The 19,450-nt window shown below is 43.1% G+C and overlaps 1 protein-coding gene across 2 annotated transcripts in view; it reads right to left on the reverse strand.

Annotated features, from left to right (window-relative positions):
• Window positions 1-19,450, reverse strand: part of LOC139408561 (netrin receptor UNC5D-like) — a 309,780-nt gene that overhangs the window by 75,712 nt on the left and 214,618 nt on the right. For both annotated transcript variants that reach the window (XM_071152611.1, XM_071152610.1), the window contains exon 2: window positions 18,024-18,230. In XM_071152611.1, coding sequence (XP_071008712.1) covers window positions 18,024-18,230 — 207 coding nt within the window. The remainder of the gene's footprint in view (window positions 1-18,023; window positions 18,231-19,450) is intronic.

Raw genomic sequence — 19,450 nt, forward strand, 5'->3', positions numbered from 1 at the left:
AATTCGCTTTGGCAATTTACTCCGATTTCAGAGCGCACTCGTCTGAGTGTGCTAGAGGCACAGAATAACTGATACATTTACGAACGTTCAACACCTATTAAATATGGCCGGTGTCACTAAACGTTGCCAAAAAAACGTAATTAAATTGCTGCCAGCAGCACAGTTGCAGTCACCAACGCTCTGGATAACATAAACACAGCCTAACCAGCTCTGCTTTGTTTCTGGAAGTAGCTAGCCAATGGTAGCCAGTTAGCTTGGGTGCTTGACCGCTGTTGTTAGGTCAGAACGTTCGGATCAACCCTACTTTCCTGCCAGAGTGTCCAGTGTGCGCTCCAAGAGCAAAACGCTCTGAATTTACGAACTGCCAATCTGACAATGCTCTGACAATGCTACGAACACCCAGAGCACACTCTGGCACTCCAGATTAAATTTACGAATACATCGGTAGTATAAACCAGCCTTTATTCTTGAAATATATAGAGAAGGTTCGGGCTAAAGCTTAAAAGGGTGTGAACGATGCTGAATGGGTGTAGACAAAAAGGATCTCTCCAGTAGGTACCAAAACGTTCAAGTTTTTTCATATAATATGCTAATGTTTCTTTAGACCTGCCTAAAATAAATAATGGATTTATTGTGATAGTGTAGGCTATATTAAATGTTAGACTTTTTAAAATGTAGCTGTTCCAAAAAGGTCAAAATCAGTGGGTTGTAGGCTATGCGTGGAAGCCGGAGATACTAAACGTGTTTATGTTAATTAATGGTCAATTAACATTAGACCGGCAGTTATTTGCATGACAGTTACCGGCTGACAAAATTTCATGACCACCGCAGCCCTAAGCCCACCCATCCATCTGGTATTTGCCAGCATTGCCAGATGGCCTATCCGCCCCTGCAGTTAGAGTGTTATTTTTTAGCAAATCTAGCTAGTGTGGCTATGTTATAGCAGCAACTACAAAGATTATCCTACATCATTAGACAAAATGCAGATTGTTTTTGATCCAATGAAATGTGTAGAGACAGCATCCTCCTTGTGCAACTGCAATATCCATTACAACAGATAGAGAAAGTTGTAGCCTTCAAAATGGCCTTGAATGTTCATTCAAATCGCAGCAGGGTTTTAATTTCAGCCGTTCAGAAATATGAGGCAGAGACATAGGCTACATCATCATGTTTCAGAAGAGGGTGAGTAAAAAGATAACTTTGAGAAAGAGATTTCCTGATGGGCGGGGCGGTGTCAAAAACTCTGTATTCGCAGACACGGCCTTTAAATCAAATCAAATCAAACGTTATTTGTCACATGCGCCAAATACAACAAGTGTAGACCTTACCTTGAAATGGTTACTTACAGGCCCTTAACCAACAGTAAAGTAAAAAATTATAAAAAGTAACAATAAAATAACAATAACGGGGCTATATACAGGGGGTACTGGTACCGAGTCAGTGTGCAGGGGTACAGGTTACTTAATTTGTACATGTAGGTAGAGGTGAAGTCACTATGCATTTATAACAAACAGCAGGTAGCAGTGGTGTACAAAACCAATGGAGGGGGTCAATGTAAATAGTCTGGTTGCCATTTGATTAATTGTTCAGCAGTCTTATGGCTTGGGGGTAGTTAAGTTAAGTTTCTCTGTTAAGGAGCCTTTTGGTCCTCGACTTGGCGCTCCGGTACCGCTTGCCGTGCGGTAACAGAGAAAACAGTCTATGACTTGGGTGAGGTTGAAAATGTCAGTGAAGTTACTTGCCAGTTGGTCTGCGCATGCTTTGATGACAAGTCCTGGTAATCAGTCTAGCCCCGCGGCTTTGTGAATGATGACCTGTTTAAAGGTCTTGCTCACTTCGGCTACCGAGAGCGTTATCACACAGTCATCCAGAACAGCTGGTGCTCTCATACATGCTTCCGTGTTGCTTGCCTCGAAGCGAGCATAAAAGGCATTTAGCTCATCTGATAGGCTCGTGTTATTGGGCAGCTCACGTCTGGGTTTCCCTTTGTAGTCCGTAAAAGTTTTCAAGCACTGCCACATCCGACGAGCGTCGGAGTTGGTGTTGTAGGATTCAATCTTAATCCTGTATTGATACTTTTCTTGTTTGATGGTTCATCTAAGAGCATAGCAGGAATTCTTATAACAGTCAGGATTAGTGTCCTGCTCCTTGAAAGCAGCAGCTCTAGCCTTTAGCTCGATGCGGATGTTGCCTGTAATCCATGGCTTTTGGTTGGGATATGTACGTACGGTCAATGAGGGGACGATGTCGTCGATGCACTTATTGATGAAGCCGATGACTGAGGTGGTATACTCCTAAATGCCATTGGATGAATCCTGGAACATATTCCAGTCTGTGCTAGCAAAACAGTCCTGTAGCGTAAAATTCGCATCATTGTACTTCCGGCGCTGACAGAGATGGCCGCCTCGCTTCGCGTTCCTAGGAAACTATGCAGTTTTTTGTTTTTTTTCCGTGTTATTTCTTACATTAGTACCCCAGGTCATCTTAGGTTTCATTACATACAGTCGAGAAGAACTACTGAATATAAGAGCAGCGTCAACTCACCATCAGTACGACCAAGAGTATGACTTTCGCGAAGCAGATCCTGTGTTCTGCCTTTCACCCAGGACAACGGAATGGATCCCAGCCGGCGACCCCAAAAAAACGACTTCGTAAAAGAGGGAAACGTAGCGGTCTTCTGGTCAGACTCCGGAGACGGGCACATCGTGCACCACTCCCCAGTATACTTCTCGCCAATGTTCAGTCTCTTGACAACAAGGTTGATGAAATCCGAGCAAGGGTAGCATTCCAGAGGGACATCAGAGACTGTAACGTTCTTTGCTTCACGGAAACATGGCTCACTGGAGAGACGCTATCGGAGTCGGTGCAGCCAGCTGGTTTCTCCACGCATCGCGCCGACAGAAACAAACCTCTTTCTGGTAAGAAGAGGGGCGGGGGCGTATGCCTTATGGCTAACGAGACGTGGTGTGGTCACAAAAGCATACAGGAACTCAAGTCCTTCTGTTCACCTGATTTAGAATTCCTCACAATCAAATGTCGACCGCATTATCTACCAAGGGAATTCTCTTCGATTATAATCACAGCCGTATATATTCCCCCCCAAGCAGACACATCGATGGCTCTGAACGAACTTTATTTGACTCTTTGCAAACTGGAATCCATACATCCTGAGGCTGCATTCATTGTAGCTGGGGATTTTAACAAGGCTAATCTGAAAACAAGACTCCCTAAATTGTATCAGCATATCGATTGCGCAACCAGGGCTGGCAAAACCTTGGATCACTGCTATTCTAACTTCCGCGAAGCTTTTAAGGCCCTGCCCCGCCCTCCTTTCGGAAAAGCTGACCACGACATTTTGTTGATCCCTGCCTACAGACAGAAACTAAAACAAGAAGCTCCCACGCTGAGGTCTGTTCAACGCTGGTCCGACCAATCTGATTCCACACTCCAAGACTGCTTCCATCACGTGGATTGGGATATGTTTCGTATTGCGTCAGACAACAACATTGACGAATACACTGATTCGGTGTGCGAGTTCATTAGAAGGTGCGTTGAAGATGTCGTTCCCATAGCAATGATTAAAACATTCCCAAACCAGAAACCGTGGATTGATGCCAGCATTCGCGTGAAACTGAAAGCGCGAACCACTGCTTTTAATCAGGGCAAGGTGACCGGAAACATGACCGAATACAAACAGTGCAGCTATTCCCTCCGCAAGGCAATCAAACAAGCTAAGCGTCAGTATAGAGACAAAGTAGAATCTCAATTCAACGGCTCAGACATAAGAGGTATGTGGCAGGGTCTACAGTCAATCACGGATTACAAAAATAAAACCAGCCCCGTCACGGACCAGGATGTCTTGCTCCCAGGCAGACTAAATAACTTTTTTGCCCGCTTTGAGGACAATACAGTGCCACTGACACGGCCTGCAACCAAAACATGCGGCCACTCCTTCACTGCAGCTGAGGTGAGTAAAACATTTAAACGTGTTAACCCTCGCAAGGCTGCAGGCCCAGACGCCATCCCCAGCCGCGCCCTCAGAGCATGCGCAGACCAGCTGACCAGCTAGCAGGTGGTGACGGTAGGCAACAACATCTCCACACCACTGATCCTCAACACTGGGGCCCCACAAGGGTGCGTGGCTACGCACGCCTCCAACTCAATCATCAAGTTTGCGGACGACACAACAGTGGTAGGCTTGATTACCAACAACGACGAGACGGCCTACAGGGAGGAGGTGAGGGCCCTCAGAGTGTGGTGTCAGGAAAATAACCTCACACTCAACGTCAACAAAACTAAGGAGATGATTGTGGACTTCAGGAAACAGCAGAGGGAACACCCCCATATCCACATTGATGGAACAGTAGTGGAGAGGGTAGCAAGTTTTAAGTTCCTCGGCATACACATCACAGACAAACTGAATTGGTCCAACCACACAGACAGCATCGTGAAGAAGGCGCAGCAGCGCCTCTTCAACCTCAGGAGGCACTCACAAACTTCTACAGATGCACAATCGAGAGCATGGTATGGCAACTGCTCCGCCCACAACCGTAAGGCTCTCCAGAGAGTAGTGAGGTCTGCACAACGCATCACCGGGGGCAAACTACATGCCCTCCAGGACACCTACACCACCCGATGTCACAGGAAGGCCATAAAGATCATCAAGGACAACAACCACCCGAGCCACTGCCTGTTCACCCCGCTATCATCCAGAAGGCGAGGTCAGTACAGGTGCATCAAAGCTGGGACCCAGAGAGACTGAAAAACAGCTTCTATCTCAAGGCCATCAGACTAACATTGAGTGGCTGCTGCCAACACACTGACTCAACTCCAGCCACTTTAATAATGGGAATTGATGGGAAATGATGTACAATATATCACTAGCCACTTTAAACAATGCTACCTAATATAATGTTTACATACCCTACATTATTCATCTCATATGTATACATATATACTGTACTCAATATCATCTACTGCATCTTTATGTAATACATGTATCACTAGCCACTTTAACTATGCCACTTTGTTTACATGCTCATCTCATATGTATATACTGTACTCGATACCATCTACTGTATCTTGCCTATGCCGCTCTGTACCATCACTCATTCATATATCTTTATGTACATATTCTTTATCCCCTTACACTTGTGTGTATAAGACAGTAGTTTTGGAATTGTTAGTTAGATTACTTGTTGGTTATTACTGCATTGTCGGAACTAGAAGAACAAGCATTTCGCTGCACTCGCATTAACATCTGATAACCATGTGTATGTGACAAATAAAATTTGATTTGATTTGATCTGAACACTTCCATATTGAGCGAGTCACTGGTACTTTCTGCTTAAGTTTTTGCTTGTAAGCAGGAATCAGGAGAATAGAATTTTGGTCAGATTTGTCAAATGAAGGGCGGGGGAAAGTTTTGTATGCATCTCTGTGTGTGGAGTAAAGGTGGTGTAGAGTTTTTTTCCCTCTGGTTGCACATGTGACATGTGACAAACTGATTTAAGTTTGCCTGCATTAAAGTCCCCGGCCACTAGGAGCGCCGCTTCTGGATGAGCATTTTCTTGTTTGCTTATGGCCTTATAGAGTTGGTTGACTGTGGTCTTAGTGCCAGCATTGGTCTGGTGGCAAATAGACGGCTACGAATAATATAGATTATAACTCTCTTGGTAGATTGTGTGGTCTACAGCTTATGATAAGGTACTCTACACCTCAGGTGAGCAATACCTTGAGACTTCTTTAATATTAGACATCGCGCACCAGCTGTTACTGACAAATAGACGCACACCACCACCCCTCGTCTTACCAGACGTAGCTTCTTCTCTGTTCTGCCAGTGCATGGAAAATCCTGCCAGCTCTATATTATCGGTGTCGTCGTTCAGCCACGACTCGGTGAAACATAAGATATTGCAGTTTTTTAATGTCCCGTTGGTAGGATAATTGTAATCGTAGGTCATCAATTTTATTTTCCAATGATTGCACGTTAGTCAGTAGGGATGGACGTCAGTGGGAGTTTACTCGCTTGTGTAATGGATTTCCTCCTCTTCGTCTGAGGAGGAGTAAGGATCGGACCAAAATGCAGCGTGGTAAGTGTCCATATTGATGTATTCAAAAACACAACTGAACACTGGAACGTGAAATATACAAAACCGAAACAGTACAGTGTGGCCCAAACACTGACACGGAAACAAACACCCACAAACCAAAAGTGAAACCCAGGCTACCTAAGTATGATTCTCAATCAGAGACAACTAACGACACCTGCCTCTGATTGAGAACCATACTAGGCCGAACACAAAAACCAACATAGAAAAACAAACAGACTGCCCACCCCAACTCACTCCCTGACCATACTAAAACAAATAATAAAATAACAGAACTATGGTCAGAACGTGACAGCTTACCTATGGTGAAGCATACAGTTGAAGTCGGAAGTTTACATACACTTAGGTTGGAGTCATTAAAACTCGGTTTTCAACCACTCCACAAATTTCTTGTTAACAAACTATAGTTTTGGCAAGTCGGTTAGGACATGTACTTTGTGCATGACACAAGTAATTTCCCCCCCCAAAATGTACAGACAGATTACTTAACTTAAAATTCACTGTATCACAATTCCAGTGGGTCAGAAGTTTACATACACTAAGTTGACTGTGCCTTTAAACAGCTTGGAAAATTCCAGAGAATTATGTCATGGCTTTAGAAGCTTCTGATAGGCTAATTGACATCATTGGAGTCAATTGGAGGTGTACCTGTGGATGTATTTCAAGGCCTACCTTCAAACTCAGTGCCTCATTGCTTGACATCATGGGAAAATCAAAAGAAACCAGCCAAGACCTCAGAATTTTTTTTTTAGACTTCCACAAGTTTGGTTCATCCTTAGGAGATATTTTGAAACGCCTGAAGGTACCACGTTCATCTGTACAAACAATAGTACGCAAGTATAAACACCATGGGACCACGCAGCCGTCATACCACTCAGGAAGGAGACGCGTTCTGTCTCCTAGAGATGAACGTACTTTGGTGCGAAAAGTGCAAATCAATCTCAGAACAACAGCAAAGGACCTTGTGAAGATGCTGGAGGAAACGAGTACAAAAGTATCTATACCCACAGTGAAACGAGTCCTATATCGACATAACCTGAAAGGCGCTTAGCAAGGAAGAAGCCACTGCTCATATACCACCATAAAAAAGCTGCTTGCAACTGCACATGGGGACAAAGATCGTACTTTTTCGAGAAATGTCCTGTGGTCTGATGAAACAAAAATAGAACTGTTTGGCCATAATGACCATCGTTATGTTTGGAGGAAAAAGTGGGATGCTTGCAAGCCGAAGAACCGTGAAGCACGGGGGGGGGGGGGCAGCAATCATTTTGTGGGGGTGCTTTAATGCAGGAGGGACTGGTGCACTTCACAAAATAGATGTCATCATGAGGGAGGAATATTATGTGGATATATTGAAGCAACATCTCAAGACATCAGTCAGGAAGTTAAAGCTTGGTCGAAAATGGGTCTTCCAAATGGACAATGACCCCAAGCATACTTCCAAAGTTGCAGCAAAATGGCTTAAGGACAACAAAGTCAAGGTATTGGAGTGGCCATTACAAAGCCCTGACCTTAATCGTATAGAAAATATGTGGGAAGAACTGAAAAAGCGTGTGCGAGCAAAGAGGCCTACAAACCTGACTCAGTTACACCAGCTCTGTCAGGAGGAATGGGCCAAAATTCATACAACTTTTTGTGCGAAGCTTGTGGAAGGCTACCCAAAATGTTTGACGCAAGTTAAACAATTTTTCGGCAATGCTACCAAATACTAATTGAGTCAATGTAAACTTCTGACCCACTGGGAATGTGAAATAAAAGCTGAAAAAAAGTAATTCTCTCTACTATTATTCGGACATTTCACATCCTTAAAATAAAGTGTTGATCCTAACTGACCTAAAAGAGGGAATTTGTACTGGGATTAAAGTCAGGAATCCTGAAAACTGAGTTTTAATGTATTTGGCTAAGGTGTATGTAAATTTCCGACTTCAACTGTACTACAGCTTGCATAACACATGTTATGTTATATCCTCTCAACTATGACATTCATCATTGTGCGCATATAATGCATCATGAAAACATTTAGTACAGGGACTCCATCAGGTTGGCGATCACTGAGTCCCCTTGGGACTCTCTGTGTGTTCATAACTACTCTCTTTCATCCCCATTAGAAGTTAGGTGAAAACAGATGCCAGCACATTTATATGTCAATACAGAATCATATTACGTTCTCCCAGGAGACACATGCATGCATCTCTCTGCTTTCTATCCTGTCATGAGCTTCACATGTCAGAGCCCTGCTGCACTGGTGAAACAACTTTAGCATTAGTGCTAGTGTTGTTTGGCTCCTGCTCCATTTGATTCACAGCTTACTGCGCTAACCACCACAGCCTTTCCCTAGGGCCAGGCCTGCCTCTCAGACACACTTTAACAGCCATTAGTGAGCTGCCGCTACACAACTGCTACCTGAGTGTATTGCGCGCGCGTGTGTAGGCCTGCTTGAGTGTATTGTTCCATCATAATCTTTGCTGTCTTGCTTCAGTGCACTATTAATATATACAGTGTTGTCTGTAATTATTGACACCCTTGATAAAGATGAGCAAAAATTACTGTATATAATAATCAATTGAACTACTGAGCTCTATTGTATGCTAACATTTTGGGGGAAATTATATAATTTTATACTAATACAACTACTCACAATTGCTCTTGATTTTGTGGCCAATTAACCACATCTTTGTGGTTGGGATTATTGTCTTGCTGGAAGATCCACTTGCGGGCAAGTTTCAGCAGAGGCAACCAGGTTTTCAACTGCATTATGAACTTTACCCAGTATAAGGATATTTTAACCAAAAACCTGGTTCTCTGCCAGGAGGCTGAAGCTTGGCCACAAATTGGATCTTCCAGCAAGACAATAACCCCAAGCACACAACAAAATTCACAAATAAATGGTTAATTGGCCATGACAATGGTTAATTTGGCAATGGCAATCTCAGTGTCTGGACTTGAAACCCATTGAAAACCTGTGGTTTCAATTGAGGCCAGTCCATAAGCGCAAAGGATTCTGTATGGATGAATGGTCTCGCGGTCTGAGGCACTGCATCTTAATGATAGAGGCGTCACTCCAGACACTGGTTAGATTCCAGGTTGTATCACAACTGGCCGTGATTGGGAGTCCCATAGGGCGGTGCACAAATGGCTCAGCGTCGTCCGGGTTAAAACATTTCAGAAAAAGGCTCAGTGCCGTTATCCTCACAAGGTGATGTATTGAAAACAGGGGTGTCAATAACTTTGACCCCTACCTAAAATATTAATTGTTGAACAAAATCTCTTTCTCTGAGCAATTGTATTAGTATAAAAGAATAACATTTACCCATTTGTTGAAGCATACAGTATAGCTCATTATTTAAAATATTTATGTTATAGTCATTTTTGTTCATCTCTATCAAGGGTGTCAATAATTTTGGACCCCACTGTATGCCAGTGTGCTGCCAGTGACATTCTACAGTGGCTGTCTATAACCTGAGACAGCTACACAGACAGAGCCAATGTCAGATACAGTAGACACACAGCACAACGCCCGGATAACTCTCAGTAAATCCCTGATCGCATCCAGAGAAATCCTTCCTTCCATTACAGCTCTGTGAGCCTCACAGCAATTTCTATGTCCAGGCTGCAAAGCCACACGTCCATGCAGGGAAGTGGACTTCTCCACTGGCCTTTACGCTCAACCAATCCATAGACGAGCCTAGGGCTGTCCACTAGAACACCAGCTTTCCATTTGGAGAGATTAGGCCACTTTGTTCAGTGGAGCAAGCGAGTGACAAGAAAAAGAAAGACAAAGAGAGAAAGAGATAGAAAGAGCAAGGAGGGTGGGGTGTGGGATGGAGTAGACAGTGGATAGGTGGGAGACACCACTTCCAATCTACTGTAAGTAAGCTTGAGATCCAGACATGAACACCAAGCCTTGAGTGTGTCTGCTGATTTTTCTGGGAAAGAAAATGTAATTGCGTGTGCTCCAAAAAGATACTCCTGCTGAGTTTACAGATTTAATCTCACACAAACACAGTGTTGTCTAATCCATGCATGCGCCAATAGATTCACTATCCACGGGTCATCTAGCAAAGTCGAGCAAAGTTTATAACACAAGAAAAGAGTCAATCTGAGGTATATTTTTTGTGGTTGCTGTTTCTACTTTGAAGTTTAGATTAACAGAGTACTTGTGGATCAAGCCAGCTATTGGATGATCTGAGTTTGTGTGTGTCAAATGGCCACACAGAGATGATAAAAAGAGTTGCTCTAAAATACTGGCCGCATTTAGAATAATTAACGTCAGTTGTCGGAGCTATCTGTTGATAGCAGAGCAGAGTTAGATGTGTTAGGAGAATAACGATCTGACTACTGGCTCCAGAACAGAACATTGAACAGAACATTGAAGTTTGACTACCCAAGGAGACAGTTTGAACTTCTGTAACTGTCTGTCTTAGTGGCTCCGAGAGAGGGGGTATGGCATGTGTGTTAAAATACACACTGAGGTGTCGTAACAGAGTTGACAGGTTCTAGCTCGCTCTCCCAAAAAAGAAATGCCTTTCGTGAACTATCACTCACACTTGACTTTTTCCCCCCTTACTTGCACTGATAGCTACTTTGAGGAAAATGTACTTACTATGACTGTGATATATGGCTGTCCCACATAGCTATTTTAGGATGAATGCACTAACTGTGAGTCGCTCTGGAGAGCGTCTGCTAAATGACTAAAATGTCAAATGTAAGAGTCAGTCATCTAATATTTAACATGTACTCTTCATGATTACAAAAAGGACAAGGAGCCTCCAATTTACAGTTACAGTTTACATTTAGCAGTTCATGACTTATGACACACACACACGCATGCACATATGCACAGGTACTAAGGATGTAAGCATGTACTAAGGATGTAACGCATGTACTAGGGATGCAACACAGGTACTAGGGATATAACACAGGTACTAAGGATGTAACGCAGGTACTAAGGATGTAACACAGGTACGAAGGATGTAACACAGGTACTAAGGATGTAACACAGGTACTAGGGATGTAACACAGGTACTAAGGATGTAACACAGGTACTAAGGATGTAACGCATGTACTAAGGATGTAACACAGGTTCTAAGGATGTAACACATGTACTAAGGATGCAACGCAGGTACTAGGGATGTAACACAGGTACTAAGGATGTAACACAAGTACTAAGGATGTAACACATGTAGTAGGGCTGTAACGCAGGTACTAAGGATGTAACACATGTAGTAGGGCTGTAACGCAGGTACTAAGGATGTAACACAGGTACTAAGGAAGTAACACAGGTACTAAGGATGTAACACAGGTACTAGGGATGTAACACAGGTACTAAGGATGTAACACAGGTACTAAGGATGTAAACCAGGTACTAAGGATGTAACGCATGTACTAAGGATGTAACACAGGTACTAAGGATGTAACACAGGTACTAGGGAAGTAACAAAGGTACCAAGGATGTAACACAGGTACTAGGGATGTAACACATGTACTAAGGATGTAACGCATGTATTAAGGATGCAACGCAGGTACTAAGGATGTAACACAGGTACTAAGGATGTAACACAGGTACTAAGGATGTAACACATGTACTAAGGATGTAACACAGGTACTAGGGATGTAACACAAGTACTAAGGATGTAACACAGGTACTAGGGATGTAACACATGTACTAAGGATGTAACACAGGTACTAGGGATGTAACACATGTACTAAGGATGTAACACAGGTACTAGGGATGTAACACATGTACTAAGGATGTAACACAGGTACTAGGGATGTAACACAAGTACTAAGGATGTAACACAGGTACTAGGGATGTAACACATGTACTAAGGATGTAACACAGGTACTAGGGAAGTAACACAGGTAGTAAGGATGTAACACAGGTACTAGGGATGTAACACAGGTACTAAGGATGTAACACAGGTACTAAGGATGTAACGCATGTACTAAGGATGTAACACAGGTTCTAAGGATGTAACACATGTAATAAGGATGCAACGCAGGTACTAGGGATGTAACACAGGTACTAAGGATGTAACACAAGTACTAAGGATGTAACACATGTAGTAGGGCTGTAACGCAGGTACTAAGGATGTAACACATGTAGTAGGGCTGTAACGCAGGTACTAAGGATGTAACACAGGTACTAAGGAAGTAACACAGGTACTAAGGATGTAACACAGGTACTAGGGATGTAACACAGGTACTAAGGATGTAACACAGGTACTAAGGATGTAAACCAGGTACTAAGGATGTAACGCATGTACTAAGGATGTAACACAGGTACTAAGGATGTAACACAGGTACTAGGGAAGTAACACAGGTACCAAGGATGTAGCACAGGTACTAGGGATATAACACATGTACTAAGGATGTAACGCATGTATTAAGGATGCAACGCAGGTACTAAGGATGTAACACAGGTACTAAGGATGTAACACAAGTACTAAGGATGTAACACATGTAGTAGGGCTGTAACGCAGGTACTAAGGATGTAACACATGTAGTAGGGCTGTAACGCAGGTACTAAGGATGTAACGCATGTACTAAGGATGTAACACAGGTACTAAGGATGTAACACAGGTACTAGGGAAGTAACACAGGTACCAAGGATGTAACACAGGTACTAGGGATATAACACAGGTACTAAGGATGTAACGCATATATTAAGGATGCAACGCAGGTACTAAGGATGTAACACAGGTACTAAGGATGTAACACAAGTCCTAAGGATGTAACACATGTAGTAGGGCTGTAACGCAGGTACTAAGGCTGTAACACAGGTACTAAGGATGTAACACAAGTACTAAGGATGTAACACATGTAGTAGGGCTGTAACGCAGGTAGTAAGGATGTAACACAGGTAATAGGGAAGTAACATAGGTACTAAGGATGTAACGCATGTACTAAGGATGTAACGCATGTACTAGGGATGCAACGCAGGTACTAAGGATGTAACACAGGTACTAAGGATGTAACACAATGACTAAGGATGTAACACATGTAGTAGGGATGTAACACAGGTACTAAGGATGTAACACATGTAGTAGGGCTGTAACGCAGGTACTAAGGATGTAACACAGGTACTAAGGATGTAACACACGTAGTAGGGATGTAATGCATGTAGTAGGGATGTAACGCATGTACTAGGAATGCAACACAGGTACTAGGGATGTAACACAGGTACTAGGGATGTAACACATGTACTAAGGATGTAACACAGGTAGTAGGGATGTAATGATTCACCAAATGATTCATCATTAGGTTTAGTCTGTCTGGGAGTAAGACATCCTGGTCGTAACGGGGCTGGTTTTCTTTTTGTAATCCGTGATTGACTTTAGACCCTGCCACATACCTCTTGTGTCTGAGCCGTTGAATTGCGACTCTACTTTGTCTCTATACTGATGCTTAGCTTGTTTGATTGCCTTGCGGAGGGAATAGCTACACTGTTTGTATTCGGTCATGTTTCCGGTCACCTTGCCCTGGTTAAAAGCAGTGGTTCGCACTTTCAGTTAAGTGTGAATGCTGCCATCAATCCACGGTTTCTGGTTTGGGAATGTTTTAATAGTCGCTGTGGGTATGACATCCCCGATGCACTTGCTAATGAACTCGCTCACCGAATCAGCATATTCGTCAATGTTGTTGTTTGACGCAATGCGCAACATATCCCAATCCACGTGATCGAAGCAATCTTGAAGCGTGGAATCAGATTGGTCGGACCAGCGTTGAACAGACCTGAGCGGGGGAGCTTCCTGTTTTAGTCTCTGTGTAGAGGCAGGGAGCAACAAAATGGAGTCGTGGTCAGCTTTTCCAAAAGGAGGGCGGGGAAGGGCCTTATATGCATCGCGGAAGTTAGAATAACAATTGATCCAGGGTTTTACCAGCCCTGGTTGCACAATCGATATGCTGACAGAATTTAGGGAGTCTTGTTTTCAGATTAGCCTTGTTAAAATCCCCAGCTACAATGAATGCAGCCTCAGGATATGTGGTTTCCAGTTTACAGAGTCAAATAAAGTTTGTTCAGGGCCATCGATGTGTCTGCTTGGGGGGGAATATATGCGGCTGTGATTATAATCGAAGAGGAATTCTAAGTCAGGTGAACAGAAGGACTTGAGTTCCTGTATGTTGTTATGATCACACCACGTCTCGTTAATCATACGGCATACCCCCCGCCCCTCTTCTTACCAGAAAGATGCTTGTTTCTGTTGGCGCGATGCATGAAGAAACCAGCTGGCTGTACTGACTCCGATAGCATGTTTTGAGTGATCCATGTTTCCTTGAAGCAAAGAACGTTACAGTCTCTTATGTCTCTCTGGAATGCTACCCTTGCTCCGATTTCATCAACCTTGTTGTTAAGAGACTGGACTTTGGCAAGTAGTATGCTCGGGAGCGGTGCGCGATGTGCCCGTCTCCGGAGCCTGACCAGAAGACCGCTTCGTCTGCCCCTTTTACGTCGTCGTTGTTTTGGTTCGCCGGCTGGGATCCGATCCATTGTCTTGGGTGGTGGGCAAAACAGAGGATCCGCTTTGGGAAAGTCGTATTCCTGGTCGTAATGATGGTGAGTTGACGTTGCTCTTATATCCAGTAGTTCCTCCCGACTGTATGTAATAAAACCTAAGATTACCTGGGGTACCAATGTAAGAAATAACACGTAAAAAAACAAAATACGGCCATCTCTGTCGGCGCCGGAAGTATAAGTAGGTTAGTATTGTGGAGTATTACTTTTTTTGCAGTATTACTTTAATGCCTTATTACAAACATGATGCATGTATTGGAATATTTTTGTTCTGTACACTGTCAATTAGGTTAGTATTGTGGAGTAACTACAATGTTGTTTATCTATTCTCAATTTTCTCCTGTAACAGCCATTAAACTCTGTAACTGTTTTAAAGTCGCCATTGGCCTCATGGTGAAATCCCTGAGCGGTTTCCTTCCTTTCTGGCAACTGAGTTAGATAGGACACCTGTATCTTTGTAGTGACTGGGTATATTGACACACCATCCAAAGCATATTTAATAACTTCATCATGCTCAAAGGGATATTCAATGTCTGCTTTTTTTATTTTGACCCATCTACCAATAGGTGCCCAAGTTTGCGAGGCATTGGAAAACCTCCCTGGTCTTTGTGGTTTAATCTGTGTTTTAAATTATCTGCTCGACTGAGGGACCTTACAGATAAATGTGTGGGGGACAGAGATGAGGTAGTCATTCAAAAATCTGGTTAAACACTATTATTGCACACAGAGTGAGTATATGCAATTTATTATGTGACTTGTTAAACACACACACACAGTTTTGTATTGCTATCCTGCTGGGGACCAAATACAGTGCCTTGCGAAAGTATCCGGCCCCCTTGAACTTTGCGACCTTTTGCCACATTTCAGGCTTCAAACATAAAGATATAAAACTGTATTTTTTTGTGAAGAATCAACAACAAGTGGGACACAATCATGAAGTGGAACGACATTTATTGGATATTTCAAACTTTTTTAACAAATCAAAAACTGAAAAATTGGGCGTGCAATATTATTCAGCCCCTTTACTTTCAGGGCAGCAAACTCTCTCCAGAAGTTCAGTGAGGATCTCTGAATGATCCAATGTTGACCTAAATGACTAATGATGATAAATACAATCCACCTGTGTGTAATCAAGTCTCCGTATAAATGCACCTGCACTGTGATAGTCTCAGAGGTCCGTTAAAAGCGCAGAGAGCATCATGAAGAACAAGGAACACACCAGGCAGGTCCGTGATACTGTTGTGAAGAAGTTTAAATCCGGATTTGGATACAAAAAGATTTCCCAAGCTTTAAACATCCCAAGGAGTACTGTGCAAGCGATAATATTGAAATGGAAGGAGTATCAGACCACTGCAAATCTACCAAGACCTGGCCATCCCTCTAAACTTTCAGCTCATACAAGGAGAAGACTGATCAGAGATGCAGCCAAGAGGCCCATGATCACTCTGGATGAACTGCAGAGATCTACAGCTGAGGTGGGAGACTCTGTCCATAGGACAACAATCAGTCGTATATTGCACAAATCTGGCCTTTATGGAAGAGTGGCAAGAAGAAAGCCATTTCTTAAAGATATCCATAAAAAGTGTCGTTTAAAGTTTGCCACAAGCCACCTGGGAGACACACCAAACATGTGGAAGAAGGTGCTCTGGTCAGATGAAACCAAAATTGAACTTTTTGGCAACAATGCAAAACGTTATGTTTGGCGTAAAAGCAACACAGCTGAACACACCATCCCCACTGTCAAACATGGTGGTGGCAGCATCATGGTTTGGGCCTGCTTTTCTTCAGCAGGGACAGGGAAGATGGTTAAAATTGATGGGAAGATGGATGGAGCCAAATACAGGACCATTCTGGAAGAAAACCTGATGGAGTCTGCAAAAGACCTGAGACTGGGACGGAGATTTGTCTTCCAACAAGACAATGATCCAAAACATAAAGCAAAATCTACAATGGAATGGTTCAAAAATAAACATATCCAGGTGTTAGAATGGCCAAGTCAAAGTCCAGACCTGAATCCAATCGAGAATCTGTGGAAGGAACTGAAAACTGCTGTTCACAAATGCTCTCCATCCAACCTCACTGAGCTCGAGCTGTTTTGCAAGGAGGAATGGGAAAAAATGTCAGTCTCTCGATGTGCAAAACTGATAGAGACATACCCCATTACCTTACAGCTGTAATCGCAGCAAAAGGTGGCGCTACAAAGTATTAACTTAAGGGGGCTGAATAATTTTGCACGCCCAATTTTTCAGTTTTTGATTTGTTAAAAAAGTTTGAAATATCCAATAAATGTCGTTCCACTTCATGATTGTGTCCCACTTGTTGTTGATTCTTCACAAAAAAATACAGTTTTATATCTTTATGTTTGAAGCCTGAAATGTGGCAAAAGGTCGCAAAGTTCAAGGGGGCCGAATACTTTCGCAAGGCACTGTAATTGGTTACCATCTAAAATCCTATATTCCCTAACTCCAAAACCTAAATCTAACCCTAACCTTAACCTTAACCCTAAACGTAACCTAATCCCAAAATGTAACCCTAAAATGAACCCTAATTCTAACTCCTAAACCTAACCATAACCCCTAACCCTAACCCTAATCCCTATGCAAAATGTCCCCACTTGTCTGAATTTTCCTTGTTTTACTGTCCTTGTGATTACCCACAAGGATAGTTAAACAAAAACACACACACACACAGCTCAGATAGATCCAGCTCAGATAGATCCAGCTCAGAGAGGACCAGCTCATGAGCTCCATCAGCAGCAGATTTTAATTTAGATTGTAGAATGGATGCGTTTATGCAACAAATGTTATTGCATCGAACCGAATCGCATCGATTCTTTCTTCTAATCAAACCAAATTGCGCTGAATAGTTTCAAACTAAACCGTACTGTTCCTGTATCGTATCGGAGCCCATGTATCTTGATGCGAATCGAAACGGGAAAGATGCACATCCCTAGAAGGTATACACACATATACACACACATCAGAGACATGAAGGAGCCAGATGGGAAGGTAACTGGATAAAAGCAGACACCAGACAATACAGATTTAGAGACGGAAGGAGCTCGATTGTAACTGTGTGGAACAAAATTGCCACATGGTGAGGCAATAATATTTTAAGGGTTGGACTTAAGCTTGGGAACAGTCAATAAACTGCATTTTAACCCTCGTTTTATCACTCCAAATGAAATGATAGACTATGGGGAGATTGGGATGAAAAACACAGTGTTTCTGTGTGTGTATGTACATGTTTGTGTGTATGTTTGTGTGGGTGAATGCATATTTGTGTGTGCATGTGTGTAAGCATGTGAATGTACAGTATATGTGTTTGTGTGGGTAGGTGCATAAAAGTGTCTGCATTAATGTGCATGAGTTTCTATGTCACATCAGTGTGTGTCCCACCTGTGCCCTCGTCAGTGTGTTCCTGAGACTGGTGCTGGCTCTGGTGGACCCACTCCCCATTGCACTTGAAGAAGATCTGCAGGGCTGGCCTGGCCCGGCACTTGAGCTTGATGGGGTTGCTCTTGACGATATAGGCATCATCGGGCTCCTGCAGGAAGTGGGGGAGGGTCCCTGACGTACCATGCTGCAGAGCATCACTCCTGGAACCTGGAGACAAGGAACATGACATTAGACTGGAGTATAGACTAGATAGAGTAGTGTAGAGTACAGTATAATAGAGTAGATTAAACTAGAGTACAGTAGAATAGAGTAGAGGGGAGTAGGGTAGTGTAAAGTAGAGTTGAGTAAAGTAGGTTAGGGTGAGGTAGACTAGAGTAGGTTAGAGTAAAGTAGAATATTAGTAACGTTCCACAAATATCGATAATACAAACACCTCAAACACCTCAAACACCTCAAACACCTCAAAAGTGTCTCAAAAGTACATCCATAACAAAACATCTGCAACAATGTCTAATGAATCAGGAAAGTGTGTGAGATGATGACACCCAACTCAGCCTCACATTTCCATAGAAAACACTCCCACAATAGACGCTGCTCAACCACCTCAACATGATGACAGTCTACACCTCATTGACACTCTTTGATCTTTCAAAAGGCAAGCCCTTCACAATCTGTTCATTTCAGAGAGCGATTTGGTAACAATAATTAACTGCAATAATTCCTATGTCTGACTCAAACAATAATCAGGTGTGTGTATGTACAGTGTGTGTCTGTGTATCTGTGTATCTGTGTGTGTGTGTGTGTGTGTGTGTGTGTGTGTGTGTGTGTGTGTGTGTGTGTGTGTGTGTGTGTGTGTGTGTGTGTGTGTGTGTGTGTGTGTGTGTGTGTAATGTATGTGTAGCAGGTGTAATTATACTCTGACTAATCTCCCGCTTAGCTTTCCTCCTGTAACCTCTCATGTACTATATGTGTGAGATAGAGCTCTGCATCGGGTTGGATACCCATGGTTCCCGCGGGTGAGCCGCAAAAAACTCAGCTGGTGGGTGAAATTAAAACATTCGGCTCGCAGTTCAGAACAATTACATTGCGGGTCGGAAACATTTTAAATCAAGATAATAATGCATTCTGTTGTGTTGCATTGTGTTGTGAATTCCATTCTGTGAGCGGTGAGGCAGACATAAGGCTACCAGTAACGCACGTATTGAGAGTGTGTGGAACAGGGAACCTTCTAGGGCTGTGACGGTCATGGAATTTTGGATGACGGTAATTGGCCAGCCAAATGAAGGCTGTCACTGTAATAACTGTTCCAATCTCTCCGCTCCCGACAGCCTGTGCTGCTATAGAAATAGATTGAATAGAACAGTCGTCCCCATTCAAGTCAATGATGGCATAATGGGTGGACTGCCGGCCATTGCGAGCGTACCCAT

The sequence above is a fragment of the Oncorhynchus clarkii genome, chromosome 5, assembly GCF_045791955.1.
Source record: "Oncorhynchus clarkii lewisi isolate Uvic-CL-2024 chromosome 5, UVic_Ocla_1.0, whole genome shotgun sequence".
In the NCBI taxonomy this organism is placed as follows: domain Eukaryota; kingdom Metazoa; phylum Chordata; class Actinopteri; order Salmoniformes; family Salmonidae; genus Oncorhynchus; species Oncorhynchus clarkii.